Source organism: Kwoniella newhampshirensis, chromosome 1, assembly GCF_039105145.1.
Source record: "Kwoniella newhampshirensis strain CBS 13917 chromosome 1, whole genome shotgun sequence".
NCBI classification, from domain to species: domain Eukaryota; kingdom Fungi; phylum Basidiomycota; class Tremellomycetes; order Tremellales; family Cryptococcaceae; genus Kwoniella; species Kwoniella newhampshirensis.
In genome coordinates, this window is record NC_089955.1 from 1,184,883 (window position 1) to 1,212,706 (window position 27,824).

At 50.8% G+C, this 27,824-nt stretch overlaps 11 protein-coding genes across 11 annotated transcripts; 6 read left to right on the forward strand and 5 right to left on the reverse strand.

Moving 5' to 3' along the window:
• Positions 1-74: 74 nt before the first annotated feature.
• IAR55_000437 (uncharacterized protein) lies at positions 75-2,356 on the forward strand (the record flags this gene model as incomplete). The annotated part of the gene is made up of 12 exons (XM_066943573.1): positions 75-274; positions 340-611; positions 670-685; positions 736-831; positions 885-949; positions 1,025-1,264; positions 1,336-1,428; positions 1,486-1,554; positions 1,613-1,732; positions 1,799-1,925; positions 1,997-2,063; positions 2,129-2,356. The coding sequence occupies 12 exons, from the start codon at positions 75-77 to the stop codon at positions 2,354-2,356; spliced, it is 1,593 nt and encodes a 530-aa protein (XP_066806115.1).
• A 555-nt stretch (positions 2,357-2,911) lies between these two features.
• Positions 2,912-4,084, reverse strand: IAR55_000438 (D-tyrosyl-tRNA(Tyr) deacylase; the record flags this gene model as incomplete). Its single annotated transcript, XM_066943574.1, has 7 exons — positions 2,912-3,166; positions 3,237-3,280; positions 3,349-3,427; positions 3,485-3,546; positions 3,641-3,763; positions 3,905-3,967; positions 4,042-4,084. 7 exons carry the CDS (start codon positions 4,082-4,084, stop codon positions 2,912-2,914), a joined length of 669 nt encoding a protein of 222 aa, XP_066806116.1.
• An 858-nt stretch (positions 4,085-4,942) lies between these two features.
• IAR55_000439 (uncharacterized protein) lies at positions 4,943-5,302 on the forward strand (the record flags this gene model as incomplete). The annotated part of the gene is made up of 1 exon (XM_066943575.1): positions 4,943-5,302. One exon carries the CDS (start codon positions 4,943-4,945, stop codon positions 5,300-5,302), a length of 360 nt encoding a protein of 119 aa, XP_066806117.1.
• Positions 5,303-5,570: 268 nt separating this feature from the next.
• Positions 5,571-6,714, reverse strand: IAR55_000440 (uncharacterized protein; the record flags this gene model as incomplete). The annotated part of the gene is made up of 5 exons (XM_066943576.1): positions 5,571-5,901; positions 5,967-6,074; positions 6,147-6,405; positions 6,474-6,543; positions 6,613-6,714. The coding sequence occupies 5 exons, from the start codon at positions 6,712-6,714 to the stop codon at positions 5,571-5,573; spliced, it is 870 nt and encodes a 289-aa protein (XP_066806118.1).
• An 808-nt stretch (positions 6,715-7,522) lies between these two features.
• Positions 7,523-9,534, forward strand: IAR55_000441 (uncharacterized protein; the record flags this gene model as incomplete). The annotated part of the gene is made up of 4 exons (XM_066943577.1): positions 7,523-7,644; positions 7,785-7,893; positions 8,030-8,956; positions 9,019-9,534. 4 exons carry the CDS (start codon positions 7,523-7,525, stop codon positions 9,532-9,534), a joined length of 1,674 nt encoding a protein of 557 aa, XP_066806119.1.
• Positions 9,535-10,208: 674 nt separating this feature from the next.
• On the reverse strand, positions 10,209-13,335 carry IAR55_000442 (uncharacterized protein; the record flags this gene model as incomplete). The annotated part of the gene is made up of 12 exons (XM_066943578.1): positions 10,209-10,416; positions 10,547-11,034; positions 11,101-11,199; positions 11,279-11,299; positions 11,366-11,624; positions 11,690-11,805; positions 11,871-11,981; positions 12,040-12,207; positions 12,279-12,479; positions 12,542-12,829; positions 12,898-13,101; positions 13,177-13,335. 12 exons carry the CDS (start codon positions 13,333-13,335, stop codon positions 10,209-10,211), a joined length of 2,322 nt encoding a protein of 773 aa, XP_066806120.1.
• Positions 13,336-13,700: 365 nt separating this feature from the next.
• IAR55_000443 (uncharacterized protein) lies at positions 13,701-16,434 on the forward strand (the record flags this gene model as incomplete). The annotated part of the gene is made up of 10 exons (XM_066943579.1): positions 13,701-13,942; positions 14,002-14,073; positions 14,127-14,148; positions 14,216-14,275; positions 14,330-14,778; positions 14,844-14,949; positions 15,004-15,552; positions 15,628-15,897; positions 15,983-16,187; positions 16,280-16,434. The coding sequence occupies 10 exons, from the start codon at positions 13,701-13,703 to the stop codon at positions 16,432-16,434; spliced, it is 2,130 nt and encodes a 709-aa protein (XP_066806121.1).
• A 173-nt stretch (positions 16,435-16,607) lies between these two features.
• IAR55_000444 (dTDP-4-dehydrorhamnose reductase) lies at positions 16,608-18,275 on the reverse strand (the record flags this gene model as incomplete). The annotated part of the gene is made up of 10 exons (XM_066943580.1): positions 16,608-16,867; positions 16,984-17,085; positions 17,151-17,203; positions 17,289-17,420; positions 17,502-17,599; positions 17,670-17,690; positions 17,756-17,790; positions 17,939-18,046; positions 18,130-18,189; positions 18,248-18,275. The coding sequence occupies 10 exons, from the start codon at positions 18,273-18,275 to the stop codon at positions 16,608-16,610; spliced, it is 897 nt and encodes a 298-aa protein (XP_066806122.1).
• Positions 18,276-19,025: 750 nt separating this feature from the next.
• Positions 19,026-22,808, forward strand: IAR55_000445 (uncharacterized protein; the record flags this gene model as incomplete). Its single annotated transcript, XM_066943581.1, has 16 exons — positions 19,026-19,210; positions 19,284-20,202; positions 20,259-20,527; positions 20,592-20,697; positions 20,755-20,820; positions 20,885-21,063; positions 21,129-21,199; positions 21,257-21,322; positions 21,382-21,443; positions 21,494-21,600; positions 21,657-21,789; positions 21,892-22,102; positions 22,171-22,226; positions 22,301-22,420; positions 22,509-22,614; positions 22,687-22,808. The coding sequence occupies 16 exons, from the start codon at positions 19,026-19,028 to the stop codon at positions 22,806-22,808; spliced, it is 2,778 nt and encodes a 925-aa protein (XP_066806123.1).
• A 396-nt stretch (positions 22,809-23,204) lies between these two features.
• Positions 23,205-25,807, reverse strand: IAR55_000446 (uncharacterized protein; the record flags this gene model as incomplete). The annotated part of the gene is made up of 8 exons (XM_066943582.1): positions 23,205-23,628; positions 23,839-23,877; positions 23,969-24,025; positions 24,135-24,313; positions 24,439-24,617; positions 24,670-24,878; positions 24,982-25,122; positions 25,185-25,807. 8 exons carry the CDS (start codon positions 25,805-25,807, stop codon positions 23,205-23,207), a joined length of 1,851 nt encoding a protein of 616 aa, XP_066806124.1.
• A 440-nt stretch (positions 25,808-26,247) lies between these two features.
• IAR55_000447 (uncharacterized protein) lies at positions 26,248-27,502 on the forward strand (the record flags this gene model as incomplete). Its single annotated transcript, XM_066943583.1, has 5 exons — positions 26,248-26,392; positions 26,452-26,690; positions 26,754-26,822; positions 26,892-27,200; positions 27,317-27,502. 5 exons carry the CDS (start codon positions 26,248-26,250, stop codon positions 27,500-27,502), a joined length of 948 nt encoding a protein of 315 aa, XP_066806125.1.
• Between the last annotated feature and the right edge of the window lie 322 nt (positions 27,503-27,824).

Here is a 27,824-nt window from a genome sequence, read left to right on the forward strand (position 1 = left end):
GGGGTCGAGTATGGAATTGCGTTCCCTAAACATCTCATCTAAATCAGACCGTATCAATACGCAGCATCTCATCCATGGCCGATCAAGCGACACTGGTCGAAAATCCTGATCCCTCCCTGGACAAGGAGGATCAGACCATACCCAAGCCTCATCAGCTGAGAGCAGGTGCTTCAGACGCCGAACACGCTGACAGTCCTTTGGCGACACTCGGTCAAGCAAGGAAGAACTTCTTGCTGCTCATCTTCTCCATCGCTACTTTTGTGGACATCTGCAAGTGAGTCAAGGTGACCCGTTTCAAGTCATCTACCTGATACACTAACGTGATTGGGGGAACTTCAGTGTTTCCGGAGTCGCTATTGCCGTCGCTCAGATCTCTTCTGATATCAAGCTCGACACAACTCAGGTCGTCTGGATCATCACCGCCTACTCGCTCTGTTTCGCCGCCTTCCTCCTCTTTGCCGGTCGACTTTCGGATCTTTTCCCGGCACAGATCGTATTTGAAGCTGGTTTCTTCATTTTGGGCATTCTGAGCTTGGTCACATCCTTCGTCACCTCGTCGAAATATGGCTTCCTCATTCTGAGAGGCTTGGGTGGCATTGCGGGTGCTATGAGTGAGTGTCTCCCGGTATACTTTGTGCGCCGGCTCACCTCGTCAATGGGTTGTGATAGCCATCCCGTCCGCCTAGTGAGCCCGCTTCTCCATTCTGCGCAGACTTGAAACTAATCTCGACACAGCCATCTCACTGTCCACATGTTCCCCAAACCCGAGGAACAGCAGGCCAAGCTTGCTCTCCTTGGTCTTGCCGGAGCCGTTGGCAACGTCCTCGGATTGTGAGTTTCCACACTCTTCGGGCTTTTGAGCACGTCTCTGACTTTGGCATCAGGGTCCTCGCCGGTGTTTGTATGTTGGCAAACTACCGATGGTTCTTCCGTGTCATCGCTATCATCTGTGAGTCGAACATCCTGGTCCCTCGGATGCACACGGTTCCCTGTCGCTAATTGCTGCTTTTGTCTCTTTTACTAGGCGTTCTATTCACGGTCATCTGCTTCTTCCTCCTCCCGTACACTGGCTCAACTTACTCATCCGAGGGCCAGGGCCCGAGATGGAAGCGACTCGACATCATCGGCGTGTTCCTCATGATCGGTGCTCTCATTTGTTTCATCCTGGCGTTGACTCAAGGCCCAATCGACGGTTGGGGATCGGCATCATTCATTGCCCCGTTTGTCCTCAGTTTCCCACTCGCCGTCGGCTTTTTCTTCTGGGGTGAGTACACAATTGCAATGTGATGGGGGCTAGGTCCTGACGAGAGCATACGATGGGGAACTTCCTTTCAGAGTCTCGAATCCCTCCCAAGTCTGCTGTTCTTCCAAGCTCCGTCTGGCAGATCACCAATGTCGTTATTTCAACCTTGGCCATCGGTATACCCTGTGAGTGGAACTGGGATATGAAATCTCCGATAGTAGGCTGATACTGAATCTCAAAAGTCCCCTTCTGGGCTACTTCCCAAATCCTTTACTCGACTTACTTCCAAGAAGTATTCCACTGGAGTCCTAGTGAGTGAAATCTGGCCACTAATCGTGAATGGCTGAGATTGACGAAATGTCTCACCAGTCCACACTGCCGCCGCCATGGTTCCACAGGGTGTCACAGGCCTGTTTATCGGTGCATTGGGTCAGTTCGTCCCTCAGATTATCACCAAACCAAGAATTTCCCTTCCGATAGGTGGTGTTTGTGAGTCTTCTCTTCCTCATCGTTCGAAGAGAGGACGTCGCTGATCTGCGAATGCCCTCGCCTCAGTGATTATGGTTGCTGAGATCTTGCAAATCTACTCGGATGGAGGACATGGGAAGGACTATTGGAAATATTGTTTCCCTGCGTTCATCCTTGGTAGTGCGGGAGCAGTCATGTGCTACTTTGCTGCAGCGTGAGTGTTCCAGTCGCGATTGTCAGTGGAAGCTTTTGACCGATGAACAATGTGACGTGATGTGACTTCAGCATCAACCTCATCACTTATTGTCCTCCTGAGATGGCTGGTGTCGCTGGCGCTTGGACTCAAGTGGTTGTGAGTCCGGTTTATGGGACTTCTCTTCACCGGTAGTTCTGTCACTGATTGCGTCTCACTATCAGACCCAAGTCGCCGGAGCAATCACACTCGCCGTCCAAGCCTCGTTTGAAGGAGACGGACTCGACTGGCACCTGGCTGGTCGTCGATCATTCTGGTTCGTCTTCGCTTGGACCGCGGTACTTGTACTGCAATATGTGGTATTCTACAAGACTCCAGGTACACCAGAGGAAGAGCACGAGGCTACCAGAAAGAGGATCGCAGACAAAGGTATCGATGAGGGTGTTTTGTGAACAGGTGAGGGAATACGATGTCGCACTGATTTAGAGTCGCTTAGAATGATGTTAGTTGAGGCTGGCGAAGATGCATCACCCCTCGTAAGATCCATTCTTGCTTATCGGGCGATCTATTCCGCATGAATTGTCAGAGTATGCTCGCAGACCAAAACCAAGCGCGTCCCTTCTCAAGCCAAACCTGGCCCCGGCCGTAAAGACTGTGGGTATGAATAAGGTTTAGTCGATACTTGGCTCGGAAGCTTGGCCTGCTTGTCTTCAATGCAGTGCACTCAAAATCCCTTGACCCTTACCACACCTCGAACTGCATGAATTGTCGAAGGGCTGGATACGATCTATACCACATTTATGCAGTACAGAGCATGATAGCTATCGTCTACCAATTCCTTATCTGGAAGAGTTGAGGAGTATCCTCAACTGGCGAATTCTGCACTGTATGTACACCGGAGGTATCACTAATTCACCCCATTGGCTCCGATATCGCCTCTTCCATGTCCTTCGTCACCAAGTGCTCGATCTTCGCCGTCCCTCTCTGTGACTGCCAACACCGCCGATCTACTTCTCAATGTCCAGCTTTGTCATCCCATCGATTGTACTCGACACAGCGGTTACCGTCGTTGAACCGATTGAGCCGTTCCCCTCATCCTGTGATGAAGACGCAGGAGGTTTTCGAGGTTGTTTCCCCGTTCGCATTTGCAGTTCCAGACCAGGCGTTGTCGTTCGCGATGGGGTAGGATTGGTGGAGGTGGAGGAGGGAGATCCGGTTGGTTTTGGCTTATCTTTCGACGACAGGAGGATGGTCACTGGACCCTGTGTGTTTGGTGATATAAGCAGATCAGAATCCGTACAATGACACGTACGAGGAAGAAGGGGGACATACATCGTTACATAGTGATACTTGCATCATTGCGCCGAATTGACCGTCTGAAGTCGAGCAGGTAGTTCGTAAGCAAATTAACATGGATCTAGAGCCAAGGTGAAAACTAACCCACCTTTTATCTTGGTTGGATCGTAGGCTTTTCGGATCTCCTCCAGGAATGAGGTGTAGTACGCTTTCCCCGGTATTGTGGACTAGAACGGTCGCTCAATATCGCAGTCATCGTGGAGAAGAAAGGTGACTTGACCCACCATCGACTCGTGGAAGTCCGGTTTGGAACCCTTGAATCCTGCCAGTAAAGTGAATTGCGAGACTGCCCCGAGTCATAGCACCTTGATGCATCAGCTCCGTCTGCTTTTGGGAATGGACGACGTCGTTCATGTCATGGATGTGGCGGGACAACTCACCACATAACACTTCGCCGTTTATGTCTTTCACGCTCTTCTTCCATATGCCACCTTGATCATCGTCGAACAGGCGGGCAGACAAGATCTTCTTGATGATCTGGGCAGCGTCGGTCGGTTCGTCGTCTGATGATCGATCAATTGACAACGAGCGCGCGATCATGGAAGAGGAACAGGAAGAGGAGAGGCAGAAGGACGATCAGTATCCCGTCCAGCATATCGAGGCCGAGCGTGTTCAGATCGAGGGTGCACTGATATTATGCTCACATCTGTCTATACCGACCAAGACGAGTAGACCTCTCCCTATCGAGGATATCGTCTGACCATCAACTAGGAGAAAGCGAAATGTCGGTCAACGCCTCTATCTCACAAAGCCTTTCGCGATATATCATGGCTAGACATACCTGCCACGGAGGCATTGACAACCCTTTGTACCACGGCTCTCATTGTGTTCCAGACATGTACGATGGTGACATGCATGTCAAGTTCGAAGGTGTAGATTGTTCAATCTCCGATAGGAAGCTGAACGAGACTGCCTCCACTTCTGGGTGATTGCGATATCCTGTCATTCAGCTGGAGACGAATGTGGCACTGACTAACCTTTGCTATTTGATTCTCATTCCGAGCTACACGACACGACGAGGTGGAAAATGAACCGATCGGCCAGCGATCGAGCCTTTGCCTACACCGATCGCTATGAGTTGTTGGTGACGGTGGGTTTTGTCAGACTCACAGACACACACACACCGTGATGGATCGTATCATGATCCTTTTTCGTATTCTGCGGAGTCTGAAAAAACAAAAACACCAGTCGCTCTTTATGCCAACCGCGTCAGCGAGTGTATTCCGTTCGGACCTTGGTCAGTAGAGCTGAGTTCCATGCGGGCCGACAGACCGAGCACAAGATTCATACTCGATCAAGCGATAAGTGAGTGGTTACCGACCACATCCTTAGTTATTATCGGTTAGGAATTTCTCTTATCATATCGTTGATGCTGAATGGAGATGCAATGTATCATCGCTCTTCCTATCACCGGAAAGCGTTTGACACCTGGAATCCTTTATTACCTGGTAGTGATATATGAAAAGTAGGCGAGCAGATAGCAACTCCAGCTAGTTGCTGAGTAAGCTAGAAGCAGCGGGCATAAAAGGCGAAGAAGTGTCGTCGACAATCCGCATCTGAATTGTCATTACCAAGAAAGAGATACATAAAAGACAAACAACAGCACACTACCCCTAACAAGAAAATTATCCAATTGGAAGCATCCAGAGCCCACAGCGAATTGCATCACTCCACATTTTACCATGAACACTCCAAAAAATTCCTCACAAGATACTTTCCCTTCCAGAGGCTTCTCTTCCCGCCGACGTACCCAGGCCAGCGCGCAGAGCCTAGACCCCGAGGCTGTGAAGGCTCGTCAGGCTTATCATGCACTTCTCAGCGACTCTGCTGCTGAAAGCGTTTATCAGGCTTCCACGCAGCATGTGTTTCACCGAGATTGGGTCAAGCAGCAAAGTGTGCAAGGCGAGCCCACCTTCGCCCGACTGATTGATGAGGCTAGTGGTAGAGTTCAGTCGACGAGCGGTACGGATCAGGTTAGGGCGGCGACCGGTGGGGACACTTGGTCCCCCAACGCTTCCGGCTCCCAGTCGCATGGAACCTAGTGATCGTCAATATGTGCTCAGAGTTCGTGAGGTAACACAGCTGTAGTGTCGGATTATTGTAGAGCGTCGATCGGGGTGAAGGTCGGATTGAGTGGAAGTGGCTGAACAGGTTTGTCGTGAAGAAAGGGAGTCGAGGACACGTGTCGCAAGTAGTCTTGAGCGTTATGTATGAAGGACATTTTGTGGTTGGTCATTCATGCAATTGGTGTTCTACAATCGCCTACTCTCACTGTGTCCTCCGACCTTCTCTGCCAATTGTCATACTGACTTACACGATCGCCTCCAGCTGTTGTGCCAATTTGAGCGCCGGCCCAACCATCGTGACCATCGGAACACCTCTTCTCACTCCCTTGCCCTTTAACGCATCCAGAGCAGCAGTCGATGAATCATCCGAAGGTTGCTTGGCCGCAAGTGCAATGTCGGGTTTTGTGGAAAGTGGGAAAGTGAGTGTTTGAGAGGTAGGTTGAAGGGTCCATCCTCTTTGCGTGACGAACTCGACCAGCTGGGACGTTTCACCAGGCTTGTAGAACAATAAAGCTGCAGCGTTGGATAAGGGAAGAGAGGGGTAGGAAGTTTCGATCGTTGAGGCGATTTGACCGCTATGCAATGAAACAGATTAGTATGCTCGGGAGATCATGAGCCACGAGCGATCAGATTTACATACCGGACAGTACCCATCAACCTCTCCAATAAGAACCCGAATTCTTCTCTTGGCACTCGATCTCTCGCTCGGTAGACTTTGTTGTACGCTCCTTCCATCAACCATCTCTCACTGGCACGCGTCACGTCAGTCGGCCATCTCCGCAGTACTCGCCAGCGAGATACTATGAACGCTGTTACTTACAGGTCCACCGGCAACCTGACGAAAACATCGTTCAATTGCTCCACCTTTAGTGTTTCCAATAAGGTGTGAAACTCGGTCAATAATCCCTCGCTGAGTAATCCAAGCAAGTGGAGACCGAGTGTGACCGGTCGGTTCGGTGAGGGAGGGATCACGGACTCGAGGTTGTTGTAGAATGGTTGAAGGGCAAAATTATATTGAGCGTATGATTTCAGATTGCCAAGTCGGAGTGACTGGAAAGCACCGAGCTCAAGGATGGATCCTGCATCAATCGGTTTAACTGTTAGCTCGAAGCTTGAATCCCAATCAGAGAGGCAGGAATGAACGTACGAGCAGCAACGAGGTCTTGGGAACTGGCGGTCGGAGGTGCGAAATACAGTCCGGACTGAGCTAGCTCGAGCTATTGAAAGCCTCATATCAGATCTCCAGTAGAGCTCCGAGGTCAGATGAAGCTCGAGCTCATACTTACTTTCAGCTTTGCAAGTCGTTTTGACACCTCGTCCTTTGATCCTCCAGGTGCATCGAAGAGAGCCTGTAGCTCGGAGAGAGACTGTTGAAGATCTAATGACATGCTGACGAGGTGGAGGGCGTTGGGCAGAGAGATGGAGGAAATGTTGACAGAGTTATTCTGGTGAGTAAGGTCAATCCACGGGCTTGCTGAGGTTCGATGAATTGGTGATGGAGTCGTGCGAGGGCGATGTGGAGAGTGTTGATCTGGTGTTGGACGGAATGAACAAGAAAGTAGTTGTATGTCAAGAGCAAGTCCATAGACGACGGATTGATCTCAGTACGAGAGCTGCACTACGAGTACTGAACGACGCGTGGCTACATATCCTGGAATGACGGGGTGGTATCAAGTGCCACAACACCTCCACTTTTATAATCCCGAATGGTGGTGGAGGGGGCTACGTTTGATATCGCCGAGATTGGTTCGGTCCTCCCATATAGCCTCTGGTGACGATTGAGTGGGTATTTGGTAGTAGTACCAGTGGTGAGTGAGTGAGTGAGTGAGCGAGTGACAGAGTGAATGGACGGTTCCAGTTCGACTTGCTGCTTTGAACAGACTTCACTTCTGCTCATTCAATTCGATTCAATCACAGATCACTCGCTCACATCAATCCATATCAAATACCCTCTTGCAACAGGGCATACACATCAAGCACCAGATCTCCACATATACCTTCACTCAGGAAAAACAAAAACCCCAATCTCTTCATACATACAGATTTGACGTGTGAGACGCTTGACGCTTAACGCCTTTTACACACTTCCATATCACTCGACTTTTTTCGTGAGTAGTCACTGGTCTCATCAATTCTCTTGTTCAGCTCCCTCGTATTGGCGATCATATAGCTGACCCTCGATTCAGAGTCCTCAGCATGTCGTCTCCCGCCAACCAAGCCAATGGTCACGCCGACTCGTCCACTCCTGCCGTCACTTCCGGTCAGACCTCCAAAATCCAGCCAAATGATGTTGGATGGCAATTCGTGCCCCAGTACTAGTGAGTCACTCCTCGCATAGTCATACAAAGGCGGTAACATCTCGCTCTGTCATTCGTCCGATGTGTGGGAAGCTCTGATCGTCCTGTATCGCTACATACTCTCTCATCAAACGCTAATGTCGCTTTTCCTTTTTCCTCAGCAACTTTGTGAACAAACAGCCCCATCGACTGCACTGCTTCTACAACAAGCGATCAACATTTATTCACGGCGAGGAGGGAGAGGAGGCTCCAATTGCTCTTGGCCAGCAGGTAAGTCGTTTCAACCATACTATACCAAATTCTTTGTCATGTCCCTCGGTGCGAAAGCCCTCCCCCTACTACCTTTCCTCTTCCTGAATTATGAAAGTCGAAGCTGATGGCTCCTTCCTCCCTTTATGCACACCAGGAAATTCACGAACGAATCGTTGCTATCGGCTACAACCAATGCAAAGTCTACATTCACTCCATCGACTCCCAATCATCCTCCAATGGCGGTATCATCATCCTTGTGATCGGTGAAATGTCCAACAGCAACGGACCATGGCGAAAATTCACCCAGACCTTCTTCCTTGCCGAACAACCAAACGGATACTTTGTTCTCAACGACATCTTCCGATATCTCAAAGAGGACGTTGATGAGGACGAGGAGGTTGAGGAGGAGCCTCAACAGGCTGAGGAACAAGCTCAACCTCAGGCTGCTGAGCCAGAGGCACCTGCGGCCCCTGTAGAGGTCGAGGCCCCCAGTGCTCCCGAGGAGATCACCCAGGAACCCGCTTCCGCTCCGGTTCCCGAGCCCGAGCCAGTCTCCGCTCCTGCGGAGGTTAATGAGGAGGTCGTCTCAGTGGAGGCTGTCGTTGCTTCGGTTCCCGACCAGGACGTTGCGCCTTCTGAGCCTGCTCTTGCCGTCGAGGAGCCTGTGACTACCGCCCCCTCTCCCCCTATCGAGGAGACACTTGCTCCTGTCGCTTCCAAGGCTGCCTCTCCCGCTCCTGCTGCTCCTAAGGCCGCTGCTCCTTCTGCCCCTGCCACCAACGGTACAGTTGCCTCTACTCCCGCTCCTGCTGCTCCCGCCGGTCCTCCCAAGCCTAAGACCTGGGCTTCTCTCGCTGCTTCCAACACCGGCAGGACCTGGGGCTCCATCGCTGCCGCCAACGTCCAACCTGTTGCTAGTACCCCCGCCGCCCCTCTTGCCCAGAAAAAGGAGGAGCCTGCTCCTGCTACCGCGTCTCCTGCTGCTGCCCCCGCTACTCCTGCTGCTTCTGCTTCTACCGACAAACAACATCCCTTCTACATCAACGCCTCCCGTGTCCAGACCCCTCATTGCTTCGTCAAGGTGAGTTGCACAGTACCTGGAATGCCACGAGCAACTCCGTGCTGATACATTCACTTGCCCAGCTTCCAAATTGGTCAGCCGAGAGCCAACACGGCGGTGAAACCATGTCCGAGAATGATCTTCGTAACGCCGCTGCTCGATTCGGTGAGGTTAAGAAGGTCGAGATCGTCAAGTCGAAGGCGTGCGCTTTCGTCGAGTTTGTACGAGTCGAATCGGCTCGAAAGGCCATCATCGCTTCTCTCCCTGCCAATCAAGGTGGTGAGGATGGTGTGAAAATTGGAGGAGGTCGACTCAACTTTGAGACCAGGAAGGAGAAGGATGAGCGAAGACCCAAGGGTGGAAGGGGTGATTCTACCGGTGCTCCCGCTGCTGCTGCTGCCACCCCTGCTGCCAACAGCTCGACCCCTACTCAGGGTCAGGGACAAGGTCAAGGTCAAAGAGGACCTAGGCCCCAGGGTCAGGCGAACGGTGGACAAGGACAGCGAGGTCAAGGTGGTCGAGGACGTGGTGGAAGGGGCGGTGGACAGGGGGGAAACCAGGGTGATCGAGCTGCTGCTCAGACCAACGCCTCTAAATAAGAGGAATGACTTGGGCGGATTGGATTCTGATATCACCGGTCCGGAGTCGATCTCTGAATCAGTAAAATCGTGGTCTTGATCTAGTCAGCTTTGGTATCCTCCGCATGGCAGAGAGCTTTACATGATTTGGTCTCCCTTTGCCCTTGTTTCATTTCCCTTTCTCTTTCGCTTTTCTAATTTAATCATCATCAAGAAAAGGGTGGATCTTTCACCTGAACCGATTTCCTAAGGCTTATATAACGTTATCACACACGTATTCTTTTAGCATCCTTCTTCTTATCATTTGGTCTGATCTGATCGTTTTTGAGGTTTGGCAGAGTATTTAGCATGGTTCAGAGAAAAGAGGGACAGGGGGGATGTTGGTTGGCAAGGGGAAGGAAGAGAGCATTTGTAATGACGTTGACATGTTGATGAGTGAATGAGAATGAATAGCATGTCCATAGGTCAAGATTCACGAATGGGTCAAAGTCTATGAGCGGGTTGCAGTGCGTCAACAAGCCTTGGGTAAAGCAAGTGACCCGCAGACACAGACACAGATACAGGAGGGGGGGGGGAGGGCTCGATCGGTCGAAGATTTACAGATGAAGATCCATGCATATGCAAAAACACGAACGGTCTCTCCATCACTCAACTGGCGAGCCGACGCCGACCAGGATTCACGTGAACCGCCACGCCTAGAAGAACAAATATCTATCTTTCAGAGCTCTCTGTCCTACAGCTTCCCACTCATCTCTTCCAATCCACATATCGCTCAGACTCTCCAGATGACACATCACCGAAGCTCCTTTCCAACTGACGAATCGAGGGTTCAAATTGCGTGGTGGAGGGACGATGGATACGTCTGATATTGGGAATCCTTTCTGACGAAGGAGGGGTGGGAGTCTGCGTGGTGGTTTTCACGTTGGCTCGGTTAGTTCTTCTTCAACAACAAGGCGCAGGATAGAGCGAGTATTTAGGCTTGCACATCGTCCCAGGCATTACCGGAAAAATGAAGCAGCATGGCAAAACTCACCGATCGGCAATGAACGCTCCCAACCCCTTCATCGCCGAACTGCCCCCAATCAAGAGGATAGAGTTCGCGGAGCTCTTCACCTTGTTCTCCGTTCCGACAAGTGAGATGCTCGCCGCGATCGCCGCATCCAGCGGTGATTGAGCAGCTTCCGTTACGACTTGGTACGCAGAGAGTCCAGCTTCTGGCCGAGAAGCAGGGGCAGTTGCGATCGTGGCGATCTGAGCGACTGGGGCGAGGGTCGTCTCAGGAACAGGAGTAGCAGTGGCTGAGGTTTGGGAATTGGTAGGTGGCACACCTGCTGAATGCATCGGTTCCGTCGAAATGGGAGGCTTCGAGCTATTCACCTCTTGGCTTTTTACATCGGTAGCCGTCGAGTCGACACCATTCGTAGCAGGCGGGGCAGTATTGCCATTCACTTCCGAGAGGATCTCAACCGGGGCAGGAGGAGGAGGTAGCAGGTGAATTGTACAAGCCTTCATCGCTCCAGTCTAAGAACATACATATCAAGGTTACACGGTGAGCAATGCAGTCTTCCATGCGCAGATCGCACTTACAGGCTCATCGTACCAAGAAGTTATCTCATCTGATACCTCGTCGTCCGAAGTGTTCCAGAACCGAAAACTCCCGTTGCCCTTCTTCTCTTCGTAATCGATCTAACAGAAGAAAGACAGTCAGTACACGTTGTAGGAATGAATTGCAAGCAAAGAAGTGCAGAAGATGTCGACAACTTACTAAACGGGTATCAAAGAAGATCTAAGTCCACCGTGTCAGCTCGGTCCTCAAAGCTCAGAGTCTGAGAGCCATACAGAAATCACTCACTAGAGGCGCCAGGATATTCTCGTCATATGTTCTGAAGACATATTTCTGTGTCAAGCCTTCCGTCTTCAGGAGGTAAAAGTCCCAAGGTGTGTTCGCAACGAGATGCTCTTCCAGTGTGCAGATTTTGTTCTTGAGGTTGTCCATCATCAACCATTCCTGGGATTTGGTCAGATCAAGCTCCCTATAAGGAAAGTTGGACCGCTGAAGGAGGGTGACCAGAGCTGAAGTGATGTCGTCTCCGCCATAGTTTAGTCTGATTCTGCGCATCAGATATGTGTGAGCTTCTCAGCAGGAGGGCAAGGCAACACACAGAGCGGCACTTACCTCGTATCTGCCATGACAAGACCATCATCGACACAAGTCACCGAGGTCTGCTGTGCACCCACATCCACAACACATGCACTAGACATACCCGCACTGAATATGGCGCAGTACGATTCCTGATCGTCATTGACAGTCAATTTCATTGTATTTGGCAGACCGAGATAGTGGGGGGCTTACTCACCTGGTGGACGGCAATCTCCTTGAACGCCATCACGCTCAATAAGAGATCCGACATTGCCTGTACGTACACCCGATCTCCATGATCGGGAATGATGAACACACAGGAGTATTTCTGGCGTTTGTAAATCAAATTAGCTGTCGAGGAAAAATACAGTGACCCAGCAACCCACCGGATACTCTTTGGGAAGAATGCCAAGTTCTGTTTGCAGTGATTGCTGGAGGATGGTCCAGATATCGTCTAGGAGTGATTGCGAAGATGCCCAATCTCGTCGGTTAAGACTTCGATTCAGGATTGGGAATCGAACTTTGTATCCCGCGGATTCAGGCAGGCGCAATGCCTTAGTGTCCAGCATGGATATCAGCATAAGGTTCTAAAGGGTCCCAGGAGACTTCTATCAGACCAGCTCACCTCCGTGCCGACGAAGAATGGTTTGCCCTCTGGTTCTGTCCAATCAATCCTATAGGGATCATTGTGTTCTGGCAAAGCTTCGGGTCTGACTTTGGCATTGGTAGCTTTCACTCTTATGCCTTCTTTCCAGTCTGTGGCTAATCTCTCCTGGACCAATCTATTTCTGAGATAATCTCTCAAGTGACCGATATTTTCGTCAACCTGACCAACAGGGATTGTCAGCTTCGCTATACTTCGCTATCGCACTGCTTGCACCGACTGACCGGATCAGTCCATGGCCCATTATTTTCCACCTCTCCGTGTCCGTTCGTCTCCACATATGTACCCTCTTCCGCTCGCCGTTTCTTTGCCTCTCGTTTCTCTGCTTGTTCTCGTGCTACTCGCTTCGCTCTACTTCCAGGGACCGGTGGATCGTGACTGCTCCCATTTAACGAATTCGCAGGTCGAGCAATACAATTTGGGACTTCTTTGGGATAGAAGTCTGATGCTCTGCCCAGTTTCAGATTCCGTGAACCGGGATGGAGGATAAGTGTGTAATGTAAAGGATTGTGCTATGGCAAGAAAATCTGATCAGTGAGCTGAAGACATCATAGACCCCCATATCCAAGACTCAGCTCACTTCCGGCACCTCTTTCCCCTCTTCCACCAAACGCTGTATCTCTTCTTCCACAGCCTGCTTCTCCTGCTTAGATCTTGCCAGACTCAATTGTCTGGCGACATCTACGTTCCTCTCTTTCGTGAGGTAGTCTCCAGCAGGGATCTTGATGTTGATTCCCATCGGGACGAATGCAGCTGTATAAGCCATCATACCTTCGGTCTTCTTCTGCGAAGCGACAGAGCATTTTATCAGTCAATACGCACCGGATCAATCGCGGAGATGGATGGATCCAGCACGTACTTTGGTCTTCTTGGTGTATATCCGTCTTGAGGGAGCTGGGACCGGGGTGGTCGAAGGCCCAGCGACGGGTGTGTTGGCCGGTTCCAGCACAGAAGGAGGGGCCGGGTATGGCATTTGTTGCAGCTGAGGGGGATTGGGAGCATCGGGAGAATCTTCCATTGTGATGTTATAGAAGAGGAGAATAAAGCGTTGGACTGTCCTTTAGGGGTTGTTGTTGTCAGCCAGAGAGCTAGTCAAGAGATCTCGTGCTCAACCTCGTTACACGCCAGTTCACTGTCTCCGGTGGTGGTTTGACGAGGACGGAGAGGTAGCTGATAACCGTGCCACCCAGGTCGCAGAGTGTGTCTGATATCGATTCTTTCTCCTCCAGATCGATGAATGAATATCAGGCTCAAGGCAAAAGTTGACGACGGAGAGGTCCACCTCCATCCTCCCTTTTCTGCATATTTTGGTTCATGTCGTCGTCCAACATACTTTTCCAGTCAACCATCACAGATTCCGATCACGAAGAAACATAGCTCACAATGGGAAGACGAGCAAAGAACAAGCAAGCGCCACCTCGACCTATACCAGGTTCTGTCCCCGAGCGAACTACACCTTCTCGTCGTCAAAAGGGCAAGAAGAGAGCTCCTTCGGCCACGGACGAGAAGAGTAAATACAAAGCTTCGAAATTGCCCGCACATCGAAGACCGGTAGGAGGGAGAGGGAAGAAAGTCGATCAAGTTGATGAGGATGATAGTGACCTAGATGATGCTCTGCAACAGGGGTAAGTGTATTATACGCCTAAAGTATCATGGGCAGCACTGACAGCACTGAACTTCGCAGAGAATTGTCAGAAGACGATGAGGAGGAGACCGTCAAGGTCAAGAGTGCAAAGAAGGGAAAGAAGGCAGCTTCGTGAGTAGACACATAGGATATACTCTATCAGGCTGATACTGGAAGCCTTGCAGATCTGATGACGAGGACATTGAGGTGTGTTTTCTACTATCACAAGCTTATGCACGAAAAGACCATGGCACTAATCAATTAAGCCTTCTAGCGCCCTGGTACTGTCAAACAGCTCGATTTCTCAGATTCTGAAGGGGAGGATGATGAAGAGGTGAGCTCCATCGATATTCGCGCTGGCATTACATCTTTCTGACCTGTCTTACAGGCACTGAACGACGATGACGAAGCTGCCCCGGCCGGTATTCACGATTTCGATCTGGATGCTGCTCCTCCAGATGATGATGAGGATGAGGACGAACTTGATATGGACGATGAGTTCTCTATGGGGTCTGACGAGGAGATGCTGGATGACGAGGGCGACGAGGATGATGAGGACGCGGCCGATTCTGCTTTCGCTTCCTCAAATGAGGATGAAGATGCCGAGATGGGAGATATGCAAGAGGATAGCGACGAGGAGGCGGAGGATGGGGACATTCAGACCAACTTGGAGGATGATCTGGAGGAGACTTTCACGCTGCCTGCGGTTGACAATGGTGGAGAGGAAGAGGAGCACGAGCATGGGACTAGTTTGAGAGAAGTCGAACAAAGAATGAGATGGTTGGTGGGAGTTTGTGGAAGCAAGGACGACAAGCTGTCGAAGGGTGTGCCCGGAAAGTAAGTCCTAAGTTCACCCCGACTCATGCAACCTGAATTCGGAAGACTAATGTTTCGTGCTGCAGGTCGCGATCAGATCATTTGGTCCAACTACAACATGATATTGCGACCTATTTCGGCTACAACACATTCCTTGTAGGGAAGCTGATGAAGCTTTTCGCCGCTGACGAGGTAAGCCGGCTAACTTCGATAACTTGAGAGTAGCACAGCTGATACATCCACTAGGCCCTTGCTTTTTTCGAGTCCAACGAATCACCTAGACCTGTCACTATCCGAGCCAACACCCTTCGAACCCGACGACGAGATCTTGCTCAGGCTCTGATCAACCGAGGTGTCACCCTCGAGCCTATCGGTAAATGGTCAAAAGTCGGTCTTCAAGTTTTCGAATCTCCCGTTCCCATCGGTGCTACGCCTGAATACCTTGCCGGCCATTACATGCTACAAGCCGCTTCTTCTTTCCTCCCCGTTATCGCCCTTGCTCCGCAACCCAACGAACGCGTCCTCGACATGGCTTCCGCACCCGGTGGGAAAACCACCTATCTCTCCGCCTTGCTGCAAAATACGGGAACCATCTTCGCCAACGATTCCAACAAGGCTAGAACAAAGAGCTTGACAGCCAATGTTCACCGTATGGGTTGTAAGAACGTCATTGTGTGCAACTATGATGCGAGAGAGTTCCCCAAGGTGATGGGCGGTTTTGACAGAGTGCTGTTGGATGCGCCATGTAGTGGTACTGGTGTCATTAGCAAGGATGCAAGTGTCAAGGTCAACAAGGTGAGTCCTACCTTCTTCTGCCACGACTCATCTGCTTCGACTTTGTTCCTGACATATACTTCCTTTCCTGCACAGACCGAACGAGACTTCCAACTCCTCGCACATCTACAAAAACAACTTATCCTCTGTGCTATCGACTCGTGTAACCCCCTCTCCGCAACTGGAGGTTATGTCGTATACTCCACCTGCTCCGTCACAGTCGACGAGGACGAATCTGTGGTGGACTACGCTTTGAGAAAGAGACCTAACGTGAAGCTTGTGGAAACCGGACTGGAATTTGGTGTGGAGGGTTTCAGAGCATTCGAGGGAAAGACCTTCCATTCAAGTTTGAACCTGACTAGAAGGGTGAGTACATCGTCTCTTTCGATGGTCGCCTTTTCTTTTCTCTTTTTTTCTTTTCAAGTTAAGAGCTGATCGTCTATATAAAAAGTTTTATCCTCATAAACACAACATGGACGGTTTCTTCGTCGCCAAATTCAAGGTCGAAAAGCGAAAGAAGTTGTCGAAAGCGGCCGCCGCCGCTGCTGCTGCAGAAGAAGAGGAAGCTCCTCAGATGTTGATCAATGACGAAGGAGAGATTGTAGAGGACAAACCGGCCAAGTTCGACGCAGAAGAAGATGCAGATCTCATAGCTGGTAAGTTTCATCGTTCCGCTCTACTCCTGCTTGTCATCCCTTGGGCGATTGTGTCATGTACAGGATCGCTGACGGTTATATCTGTCTCGCAGAGAGTAAACGAAAACATCTTCTCAAGACGAAGGGAATCAAGGTCTCTGCCAAATCCCCCGCGAAGACTAGTAAACAGGAGGAGAAGAACGATGACGGTCAGATCAAATTACCTAAAGGGAAGAAATTGACAGAGAAAAGACGCTCCAAAGCGTAGTACCGCATCGTTCTTTGCTTTTTGGTGACTGATTTCCTCTTTGTACTTGTGCAATCGTTCCGAATTGGGCAGACTGGCATGCATACATCTATTTTCTATTTTATGGTCGTCCACACGTTATCGTTGCGGTTGCAGTCGCAGTCGCGGTCGCCAGCAAAATGCCGGCATGTTCATCACGCCTTGACGTAGCTTTTCCACCAATCGGCGAACGTCTGCTTCTCACCAACATCCACTCCTAGCTGTCGCAATGCTTTCGCGCTCAGTTGTGTGTTCTCAGGGCGAGGTGTCGCTCCCACCGGCGCTGACGTTTCCTTGATGATGTGATTAATGGGAAGCGAAAGGACAGCGGCGATAATGACAGTCATGTCGTATTTTGTGAGAGCGGGAGCGGGGGAAGAGTAATGCAGAATCGGAGGAAGAGGTTTGGGAAGGTCTGGGGAGAACGATCCCGTCAGCCAGGAGCCAATGCTCAGATGTAAGAAGATTGAGTCACATGGCACAATGATCGTGTGGTTGTAGCCATGAGGGAGGACCAGGCGCACAACTCACGAGATAAGTCGAATAAAACTCGTGCCACGTCCTCGACATTGGTCGGAAACCTGACTTGATATGCGTCCATCTTGTAAGATTTGCCAGATTGGTCCTCGACAACTGAAATTCAGATAGCCATATGAGCGACTCATGCTCTGGACATTTGGGCCATTCCCCACACGCACCATCTCGTAAGACATTGACCGCTGACTCGGAGTTGTATTCGGTCTTTCCGTATCTTTCACCGCCGCATCAGCATGAGACATCCTCCATTCGTGCGAAAAAGCCGAAGATCGATGAAGGCAAGGTGATCAGGAACTTACAAGATTGGCACTCGCAACACGGTAATTTTCGCGCCCTTCTCCCTCTCTGCCAAAACAGCTCTCTCACCGTCAAGCTTCTGACGCCCATACATCTGCAACGGATCGGGAGTAGCGTCGACTTCGTACGGCGCGCTATGAAGGTGAATGGCATATCGTCGGTAAGCACTGACATGTATAAGTCCGACAAATCATTCAGTAAGAGGAAGAACGCACTCTTTGCCGTTGAAGACGTAGTCTGTGGAGATGTAGATCAGGAGGAAGCCTTGTTGGTTGGCCAAGGCAGCAAGTTTGGCAGGGACAGCTGCGTTAATCTGCAGTATCGAGGTGAAATGTCAAGGTCAGCTGCTGTCACGACGAAACGCTCCTTCCTCCACAGCTGACCTTGGCTGCCTTTTCGGGATCCTGAAGAGCCAAGTTACGGGTCAGCGAAGGTCTCAGCTACGATGTTCGCACGCATGTTGCCTCACGGCTTCAGCGACGTCGGGACGACGTTCAGCGGCGCCTGGCGCGACGATGCGGATCAGCTTCGCCTCGTAGGAAACAACGTCGTGACTGGTTGATTGTCACTCACAATGCACCACGACTAAGATGAGTCATCGAATGAACTCCTCAGCACTTGTCCTTTTGCAGAAAAAAGAGAGCCAGCTCACCGTCAACCTTGTGAGTGGAGAACAAGCCGTCGACAGCGTCGTTGTCCATCAGGTCGAGCTTGGTATAATGAGGATCTTTACCGGCTCTGCTATTCGCGAGGCTGATCACTAAATGACAACAATGTGCCAGTCAGCCGTGTCTGCGCCGGCTATCTTATGCGCTTGGCAGGACATTCTCGAGGTGCACTTACCACTGTCACCGTTCTCAATGAAGTGTGCAGCGACAGCTCGACCGAGAAGACCGCTCGCGCCTGAACAAGAAGACCTCGGTTACCTGATTGTGGATGAGAACCCCGATGCCAGACTTACCTGTCACGACGACTGTCTTTTGCGTCATCGTGAGGGTGTGTATTTCCTGCAACTGTGAAGATCTGATGGCAGTGAGAGCGTGAGAGCTCAGCAGGACAAGTCCGTGCAGTGTACAGTACAAACAAGGTGATTCAGTTAAACTAACTTGTATATCTCGTTATTTGATTATTTGGACGGCTGATTAGATCTCGGTCCTGATTCGATCGATCTAGCGTCTAGAATCCGATCCATTCTCCCACGGTGACCGATGTTCCTGACCCCCCCCCCCCTGCCCGCTCTGATGCTGTAATATGTCATCCCTCTGCCTCGCTCCTCTCTGTCCCTGTCCGTCACAACCCCCATTCAGCATCGTAACACTACGCATGGATATCTCGACATCGGCCACACGGGTACAGAACCCCCGACCAAACCTTCTGTACAGCATTCTCCATCCTTGACACTGTCCTTCCTCATCGATCCCTGCTGTCAGCCCGAGTGCTGGATTGACAACGCCCGATCGAAGGAGCAGAAGTCACGCGTGACACCCCCGTCATTGATCAATTGACACAACGAGGTGGAGACCCTTTGTTGATCCCATTCAACATTGGACTTTGCACGGTTATATTACACATCTTCAACATTCATATACTCTTATCAATTCGGTCCACCATACTTCGCTTGCAGCACTCACCCTGTGACCTCGATATACTGCTCTCACCTGCATCTATTACTGAGCTATCGGTCGGCCAACCGTCATCATCCACGAATACTTGGATTCCCAACTGCTTGGGGAAGCAAAATGTCGTCATTTCTGCGCAAGGCCTCCTTGTCGAGGAAGAATAAGTCGTTGAACGAAGAAGGAAGTCCTCGAGCACCCAGTGTGAGAGGGGATAAACCACCTCGGTCAAGGAATGTCAGCGATGCCGAATCATTTGCGGAGGATGGAGAGGATGGCGCAAAGACCAAACGCAAGGTCTCTCTTGGGTATGTATAGGTACTTTCTCGGATTGAGCCATAAAGTCAAATCCACTTGCTTTTACTGATACCACTGTGACAGTGGAAAAGGTCGCAAACGCCTATCGTCACTCTTCTCCTCATCCTCCTTGTCTTCCTACAACGCCGACAAAGACTCCACTGCCTCGCCCAAACGATCTTCGCACCTCAACAACTCTACCACCGCCAATTCATCTGGCGCGACCACCCCAACCAGTCTCAGTCTGCCTCCGGGCTCAATCAACTCTGACAAGTATGCTGGGTTGAATGGCAAGGGTGTCCCTGGGGAAGCAAACGGTGTGAAGGAAAGTCTCGCCGCTCTTAATCTCGGGGCGGTTACGAACAGCGTGGCCATCACAGACTCCCCCGAATCATCTCCTACCACCTCGACGGCCGTTGGGGCACCAAGCCACCCTGTCTCTGCAGGATCCTCACCCGATATCAGGCCTGGAAAGCAGAGGGCAGCAAGTTTGTATTCGCAGTGGGATCTGGAAGAAGTTGGCATCGATTCTGATGATGAAGAGGCCTTCTTGAGTGCGTCAGAGGGATTGAGTGAAGTGGAAGAAGAAGACGAGACGGAAGAGCCTCAACCTATCAGGTCCAGGACTGCTCCGGATGATTCGACCATTCTGGCCGCTGCATCTGATGCCCCGACCGTGGTGCACAAAGAGCCGACCAATGTAGAGAAAGGTTCGGTCGCTGAGACGGGCAACATCAACGGGACTGGAGCATCAACGATCAAACGTCACGTCATGGGGACCGAGACCAAAGTCAAACGGCATCACTCAACACAACCTAGACCCAGTCCAGCTTCCATCGACCAAGCCGCCGTATTGGCTGAGGACATCGATACGAATCGAGTGGCGATCCGTTTGTTCTTGACTAGTCGAATGAAGGAAGCCGAGGCGTACTGTGCAGAGAAGGAAGGAGAGGCTCACAGATTGTATCTGCAAAATGCTGTTGGAATCTTGGAATCACTCAAGGTAAGCGACGCTTCGCCTTTGGTCGTTAAAGGATGCAGCTGACAGTCTGTACTCAGGGAATGATGACCTTTGACTCTGTCGATCTTGCGAATGCGTTGGAGATATGTAAATCAACGACACAAACAGCTGGTGCTCTCAGAAGGCCGGCCGACTCGATGGTATCTCGTCTAGGTGGTTTGGTCAAGTCAGGATCAGGACTGGCGAGGGTTAAGGCAATGTCGCCATTGGAGAGACATGCGGAGCTGGTATATGCCGAGCAGTCTTTGTTGAAAGCTCTGTTGGCTATTGTCAGTGGAGGAGATTGGCTGGGGCTGGTCAGGGAAGCGTGAGTGGATAAAACGATGAAGATCAAGAGACAAGGGCGAAAAGACTGACAATGCTAAACACAGCTTGAATATGAGAACCGCCCATGGCATCTACCGAACTTTACAACTTTTTTTAGAAGATGCCGATAAGCACGGGTACGATGATGACATCGATATGGACTTCCGATCTGTGAGCCTCTTGAGCGAAGGAAAGCCTGCCGCGAAAATGCTAAATTTCCCACAATAGGGTGTATTGTTGGGTACCGGTACAAGTTCGCTCATGCTCAGTCTACTACCCAGTAAAGTCCTCAAGGTGGGTCGTAGCGCAGGCTGAAAGGAGAGGTATCATGGTATGCTGACGTCCATGCTCGGTACAGATCGCTGAGGTTTTCGGCTATGGAGGTGATCGAAAGGTCGCTCTCGCTACACTGATGTCTGCCGGAGGATGGTCGAAGGACTCGCCCGAGCCTGCGTTCGATCAGAGCAATGAAGGACTGCGACGACCTGTCTGCGATCTGATTCTTTTGACATTCCACCTCGTCATATCAGTGTTGATGTACGTCTACATTGGGTTATTCCTCGCAGAAACCTTCGAGTATTTGCTGACCTACCGATACACAGGCCTATCACCGGAGTGGATGTCCCGCTTGCTAGAAACATTCTTGCGTACAACATCAAGCGTTACCCAGACGGTCAGTATTAATCAGGTAGCGGCGTGACTCCTTTATGACTACTGACGCTGCTTGCAGGCGTATTGTTTCTATACTTCCAAGCGAGACTACACACTACCATGTGTCAGCCTGCTGAAGCGAACAGTAAGTCTTTGCCAGGCTGTAGGTACGAAGGACTGGAGACTGACACCACTTTATAATAGATTCGCTGCAACGTGCTCTTGATCTTGAGCTTGAGTACATTCAACTACAGCACATGTGCTTGGTGAGTAATGTCATCTTACGTGGCTTTGCCCTTGCTAATGAGCTGTTCAGTGGGACTACGCCTGTAACCACCTCATGTTGGGCAATTGGAAAGGCGCTTTGGACTGTTTCAGCATCCTGAGGCAGGAGTCGAACTGGAGTCGGGCGGTGTACACATAGTGAGTTCGCAAAGTTGGGCCGTTCTGAAGGATATAAATGCTGACGAAGTATGTAGCGCTGCTGCCGCTTGCATCATCGAACTTTATCAAGACGGAGACCAAGACGCGAAGATCGAAGAAGCTGAAAAATTGATGTTGCAAATCCCCAAATTAACAAAAAAGATCGCCGGAAAGTCATTACCTATTGAAGTGAGTGACGTTTCTGATACGTACTCCCACATGCTATCACTCGTCTTCGAGCTCCATTCGAGGAATCAGCTAACTCGTACTGCTTGCTTGTATTGCTTGTAGAAACTCGTATCGAGAAAGGCGCGGAAATTCCAAACTCAGGACAATCGACTCTTCCTCCCTGCTCTTGAGCTGGCCTACGTCTTTGGATCTCTCGCAAACACACCTCGGAGAGTATTGTTGGACACGCACTTGCCTCGTATCAGCGAGAAGCTAGCGCAACTCGAGGCGACTATGCCAGAGGAGTACGGAAACGGGCACGGGTACTGGGATGGTAAGTTCCTGGCGATGTGAAGACAGGCATCGACACTGCTAAGTGCGAGATCCCAACTTCTTATGTAGATTATTGTCTTGGTCACTTCCTCAAGGGTGTATGCCAATCCACATCGAGATATCAGGTGAGTTTCATTTCTCTTGAATGCGCGCATGATCTGAAAGGCTGGCTGTAACTGACTGCGAGACGCTTGACTAGCCTCCCGAAGCTGCTCCTGAAGCTACAGTAAAGGACCCTAGCGATCCCGCCGACAATGTTCTGGACCAGGGCGCTGAGAAGGATTATAAAGCGGTCATTCGACATTCTCCAGACGTTCAGGTGAGCTTGCGAAAGCCTATCATCGTGTTCTCTGATCGAATGCATGCGCGAAATGGATGTCTGAGTTGAACATGGTGTGTTCTCACAGCTCGACCATTACATCCTCTTCCACAACTATTACGAGCTGGGTCGACTGTATGCGAGACGAGGTGATGATGAACAGGCGAAGCATTGCTTCGAGGTGGTCATGACGAGTGAGTATGAGATTATTGAAACTGTGGACTTTTTGCTGTATAGACAGGCCACGCTGATGCTTTTAACTTTAGGTAAATTGCCAGAACATAATCCTGCGATGGCGAAAGCTCACGGGAAATACTCATTGGAAGGAGCATTGATGCTCAAGACGCACGCTGCGTTGTCTGCGATCAAGGAGAAGGAGAAGAAGTAATCGAGGCGCAATTGGGCCCTTGATACTGGTCAATGGGTCATATAGAGATTTGAAAAGACACTTTGCGCGGAATGGGGTCTCTCAGCTGGTCTTCCCGTAATCGCAAATCAGAAAATAAACAGAACGCAGACTTTGGACGACGGGTCGGGACGGATATGGTTCATAATGATTGGATTAAATTCGGTCCACTAGGAAGGATAGCCAATGACAATGCATTAATAAGATCTCGATGAGGTAGTAATTTGTGCGGTGTATTATGGATTTATGCCCTATACTATATGACCGTGACCGTATCCTACAATGTTCGCCCTGGTTCCCTTTCGCCGTAAAGTGTAGCGCCACAGACATCTCCGTTTGAAGAACCGGAATCCCGTACAACACTTCTTTTGTTTCCCATTATACCTTTTCGTGTCCCAAAGCGGTCTTCTCCTCGCCCCCACCATGTTGTTTCTCGTCTTGTCCCCCATCTAGCTCCGCTTTCAAAGTCCCATCACCACCCGAGATACCTTTCCCTCCACTCCTCTTCACTCCTCTTCCAATCGTCCCCATCCCCCGCAGAGAGACCATCGCCACCAACAACGCCGTAAAACACATGGCGGATCCTAACCAGAAAGCCGCGTGGATTCCTACAATCTGAGCTTCCGGTCCCACTTTACCGCTTTGTCGAGCTTTAGTCTGTTGAACATCAGAGATAACGGATGTGACGGCGAGACCGAAGGATCCACCGAGTTGAAGAAGGGTCTGGAAGAGAGCACCAGCGACAGATTGCTCGTCGGGGAGAGCAAGGGCCGAAACGAAGATCAGACCGGTGGCCATGAGGCTGGATCAAAGTGAATGTCAGCATTCTCTCCATCTGTTGGAGCGAGATCAAGAGGTGTGGACCAGGGCGGTGACGGGTTGAAGCGGTCGCTGGGGAAGCGCAAGTGTAGCGCAAGTGTAGCGCAAGTGTAGCGCAAGTGTAGCGCAAGGAATGGAAGAATTCATAGAGAGGAATTGATCTCGAGAGCAGCAGGCAGACCAGAACACTTACAAATCCGCTCCCATCACAGCAAGCCACATGGAACAGAATCTGGAATCACACAAAATGGTCAGCACGAGACCAATCAGAAATTTGGAAAGCTGTTCAATGCAGAGCGTCTTATGTGTTCAGATCGACTTACGGGGCACCCCAGTAGCCTGTGTCCACGCCTGAAATAGCCAAGCATACGTTCGCCAATCTGGAAACAAGTGGGGAAGGTCAGCGGGGAGTGCCTTGCGATGAGAGTTGCGAGTGGTTGTCGAACTTCGTTCGATGGCGGAGGGAAGGGGAAGAAAAGCGTTACATACCCAGTTGCGAGAAGTCCAACGCAGACCAGCCATTGGGTTGGTACCCTGCTGATCAGGAACGCAACGATCACGTTACAAATGACGCCGGACACGGAAGTCGGCAGAAACCGAAGCATTGCACCAATGGGACCTGTGTTTTGCACTTGTTGAAAATAGAGGGTGGCTTGGTAGAAGAGGGACTGAGGTGGGAAAACAAGCGTCAGCAATAAACCTCACATCGTACCACCAGTTCTGACATTCATATCCCACTCGGCAAGATGTGGCCTTGGACAGGGACGGGAGGCATCGCAACGAAGTGACTCACGCTGAAGCTCATCCAGGTGACAAAGCCAATGAAGTACACCGCAGATAAACGTCCTTTGGCTCGTGTGAACAACTGAAGTCGCATGAGAGGTGGTCGAGAGGTGTTGTTGATGACATGTCGTTCCCAGAAGAAGAAGGCGACAATAAGGAGAACTCCAACGATGATCAGGGCAATAATATCTGCAGTAAGATCAGCTTTGTATGCAGGCAAGTTAGAGGTCGGTTTACTCACAGCTCGTTTTCCACCGATTTGGAGCGGACTCTCCGTCACTGATGACGAATTGCAAGAACACCAATCCCACAGTGACCAGAGCTGCCCCCAACCAATCCACCCGACGGTCATTAGTAATTGATGGATCTCTGGGTACCACAAACCAAGCGGTAACTGTGATAGCGAATGCCAACCCGGCCATAGTGAAAAGAGCACCACGCCAAGTGTCACTGAAAGGCCAGTTAGTCTGATTTCGCAAGAGCCGCCCACAATTGGCTGAAAGGCTGAAAGATGGGGATGCGGTTGATGAAAGATATAGTATGATGTACTCACTCAACGTATGACGTGAACAGACCACCAAGGAGAAGACCCAAAGCGCCGCCGACCGGGGCACCAGCTGAGAAGGAAGCGAAGGCGGTTGATCTTGCCCGCCCCGAGAAGTTCTGGGCAATGATTCCTACCGCGCTTGGTGTGCTAGAGGATACATGATCGGGTCAGCTTTGTCCATAGAGAGATCCCACAAGTGCTGCACTTACCTCATCGCTGCACCACACCCTGACAACGCTCTGGTGACGATCAACCCGACTCCGTTCTTCATGAATCCTCCAACCAAAGCGAAGACGGCGTAAACGAACAGTCCGCACATGAATACTATTTTCCGTCCATGAACGTCTGCCAATCGCCCTGAGAGCAAGAGGAAACAACCGTATGTGAGCGAATAGGCAGACGAGAGCCATTGGAGATCCGTTTCCTTCATGCCTAATTCGCTTTGGATGGTCGGCAAAGCGATATTGAGCGCTTGTTGACCTGCTGCAGACATGCACATTGTGAATGTCACGACGGCAGCCACTGAGAGCAATCTTGCTGAGGAGAGTTTGGGCGGAGCAGTGGGTGAGTCGAGATCCTCGTCCAGTGGCGGAAGCTTGGACGAGGCGTCGGATGGCGATTGAGCAAGATCATCTGTGTGATGGAGGGATTTGGCTAAAGATTCACTAGACATGTCACCTTTCAGCTGCGTGGGTGACGTGTTGTTCATGCCTGACACCTCGTTGACCGTATTTGATAATGGTGCAGGTCCAGGATGGGGAGCTAGTGTAGAGCTTTCAGCGGCGAGTACTTCTGGTATAGTCGCGGATCGATGAAGCCCCCTGTCGTCCATCTTGTTTCGGTGATCTATCGCAGATCGAATCGTATTTCGCGGTGCACCAAGGGAGATGATCGTCAACTTCTATGGCCAGTGCCTCTCAAGATCTTTCTGTTCCAGTTCTTATTATACAGATGATACACAGTGATGAAGTAGTGTACAGGTGGTGTTGAGTTGAAAGGCAAAAGACTTGAGTTCGGTCACCTACTCGACTCTCTCAAATCAAATCCCGTTAAAAGTCTCGCTCGAATCCGACTAAAAAACAAAAACCACATGGGAGATCGGCGCGGGTGAGGCTGATAATCTATAACTTTTGGCACTCTGCCTGATACTGGTTCGTCAACCATTCGACGACCCGTTAGTGCCCTTTTCTGTCGTCTCTCGTAGTCGGATCCCGTAGACATCTGAAGGCTGTTGTCCGTCTTGGCCTGCTCTATATCACAACACGACGCCATATGTCTGCTGCCCCCACCAAACGCAAAGCCTTCGTGCCAAGGCGCCCTCGAACGGCAGAGGAGAAGCTTCCCCAGCTGTACCGTGCGCTCACCGATCAGGTGGACGATGGATATTTCCAGAACGCTATCAAGACATGCAAGAAGAGTGAGTCAAATCGTCCATCTGTCATATTGGCCTGCAAATGTTGATCCCAAGTCATGTAGTTCTCGCACTTGATCCTGCAAGTGAGACTGCGTTTCAGACCCTTCTCTTCCTAGACCTCCAGACGGATGATTACAGCGCCGCTCTGGCATTACTTGACAATCCTCCCTCTGCTGCCTCGTCTCTTGAATTTGAGCGTGCATACTGCTTGTACCGACTGCATCGGGAGAAAGAAGCGTTGGTCGTACTGGATGGCTTGAAAGGGAAAGACAGGAAGGTCGAGCATCTCGAAGCTCAGATCGTGGGTTGGCGATCTCCTCTCATGTATCACCAGCATCAAACACACTAATCGTAATTCACACAGAGATACCGATTGGGAGAATATCAACGTGCTCAAGAGATCTATGAAGATCTCCTCGCTGGCTGTGATTCAGTGAGCGCATCTCGGGGACATATGAATGGTTCTCGAGCTATGTACTGACCAAATCCGGCCCATTGCTAGTCATCGCCGGAACACCCGGACATACTCACCAATCTCTCGGCGACCACCTCCCACATTGACTTCGTCACCGCTTCCTATCGTTCCCACCTCGCTCCCAGCTCTACCTCCACTTCTCGTATCCCCACTGAGGCAGAATTGGAGAGTCATATCCCGTCATTACCTACCGGTTGGTCCAGCGTTGGAGGACTTGCCGGTGCGGTCGAAAAGAAGACGGCGGCAGCCAAGGCTCCTGCGGAGAAAAGGGCTGGGACTAAACCTAAACACAAGGTGCCAAAGGGGGCTACTGTGGGAAAGGCGTACACGGATGACGTGAGTGCATTCATGTTGGAAGCAAGGTTAAGTTGTTATGCCAGATGCTGATCATCTGTTGCCTTTCTGTCCTCCATGTCTACACCCATGTCACATATGACTCCCTACTTACACAGCCTGAAAGATGGATTCCTCTGCGACAACGAACCTCCTACATCACTGCTCAGAACAAGAAGAAAGGTGGCAAGGAAAGCATGGGCACCGGTTTCACTCAGGGCAGTACAACCGGAGGGGCTACTCATACAAGCGGCGGTGGCGGACAAGGCGGTGGTGGGAAGAATAAGAAAGGGAAGAAGAAGTAGAATGGAGCGCGGGTCAGTTGGGTGTGCTCGGTGGACAGTGATGAGGAGCGAGATGCATGGCAACCATATCGTCACGGGCCTGCTGTCGACATGGTGGCCGATATCTGTCAAGAGGGAAAAACAAGGCGAAACATGTGACACTGATGGTCTCCCGGCAAAACATTGATAGATCGTCCTGAATTTTCGCCGAGATCTCGCGACTGACTTTCGTTCTGCTCACACTCTTTTCTGCTTCCCACCCCCTTTCCTTGCCTTTTTGACCCGACGACAGGGCTAATGCTAGTCGGTGCTAAACACTTGACGGACAGCTCATGAAATCGAT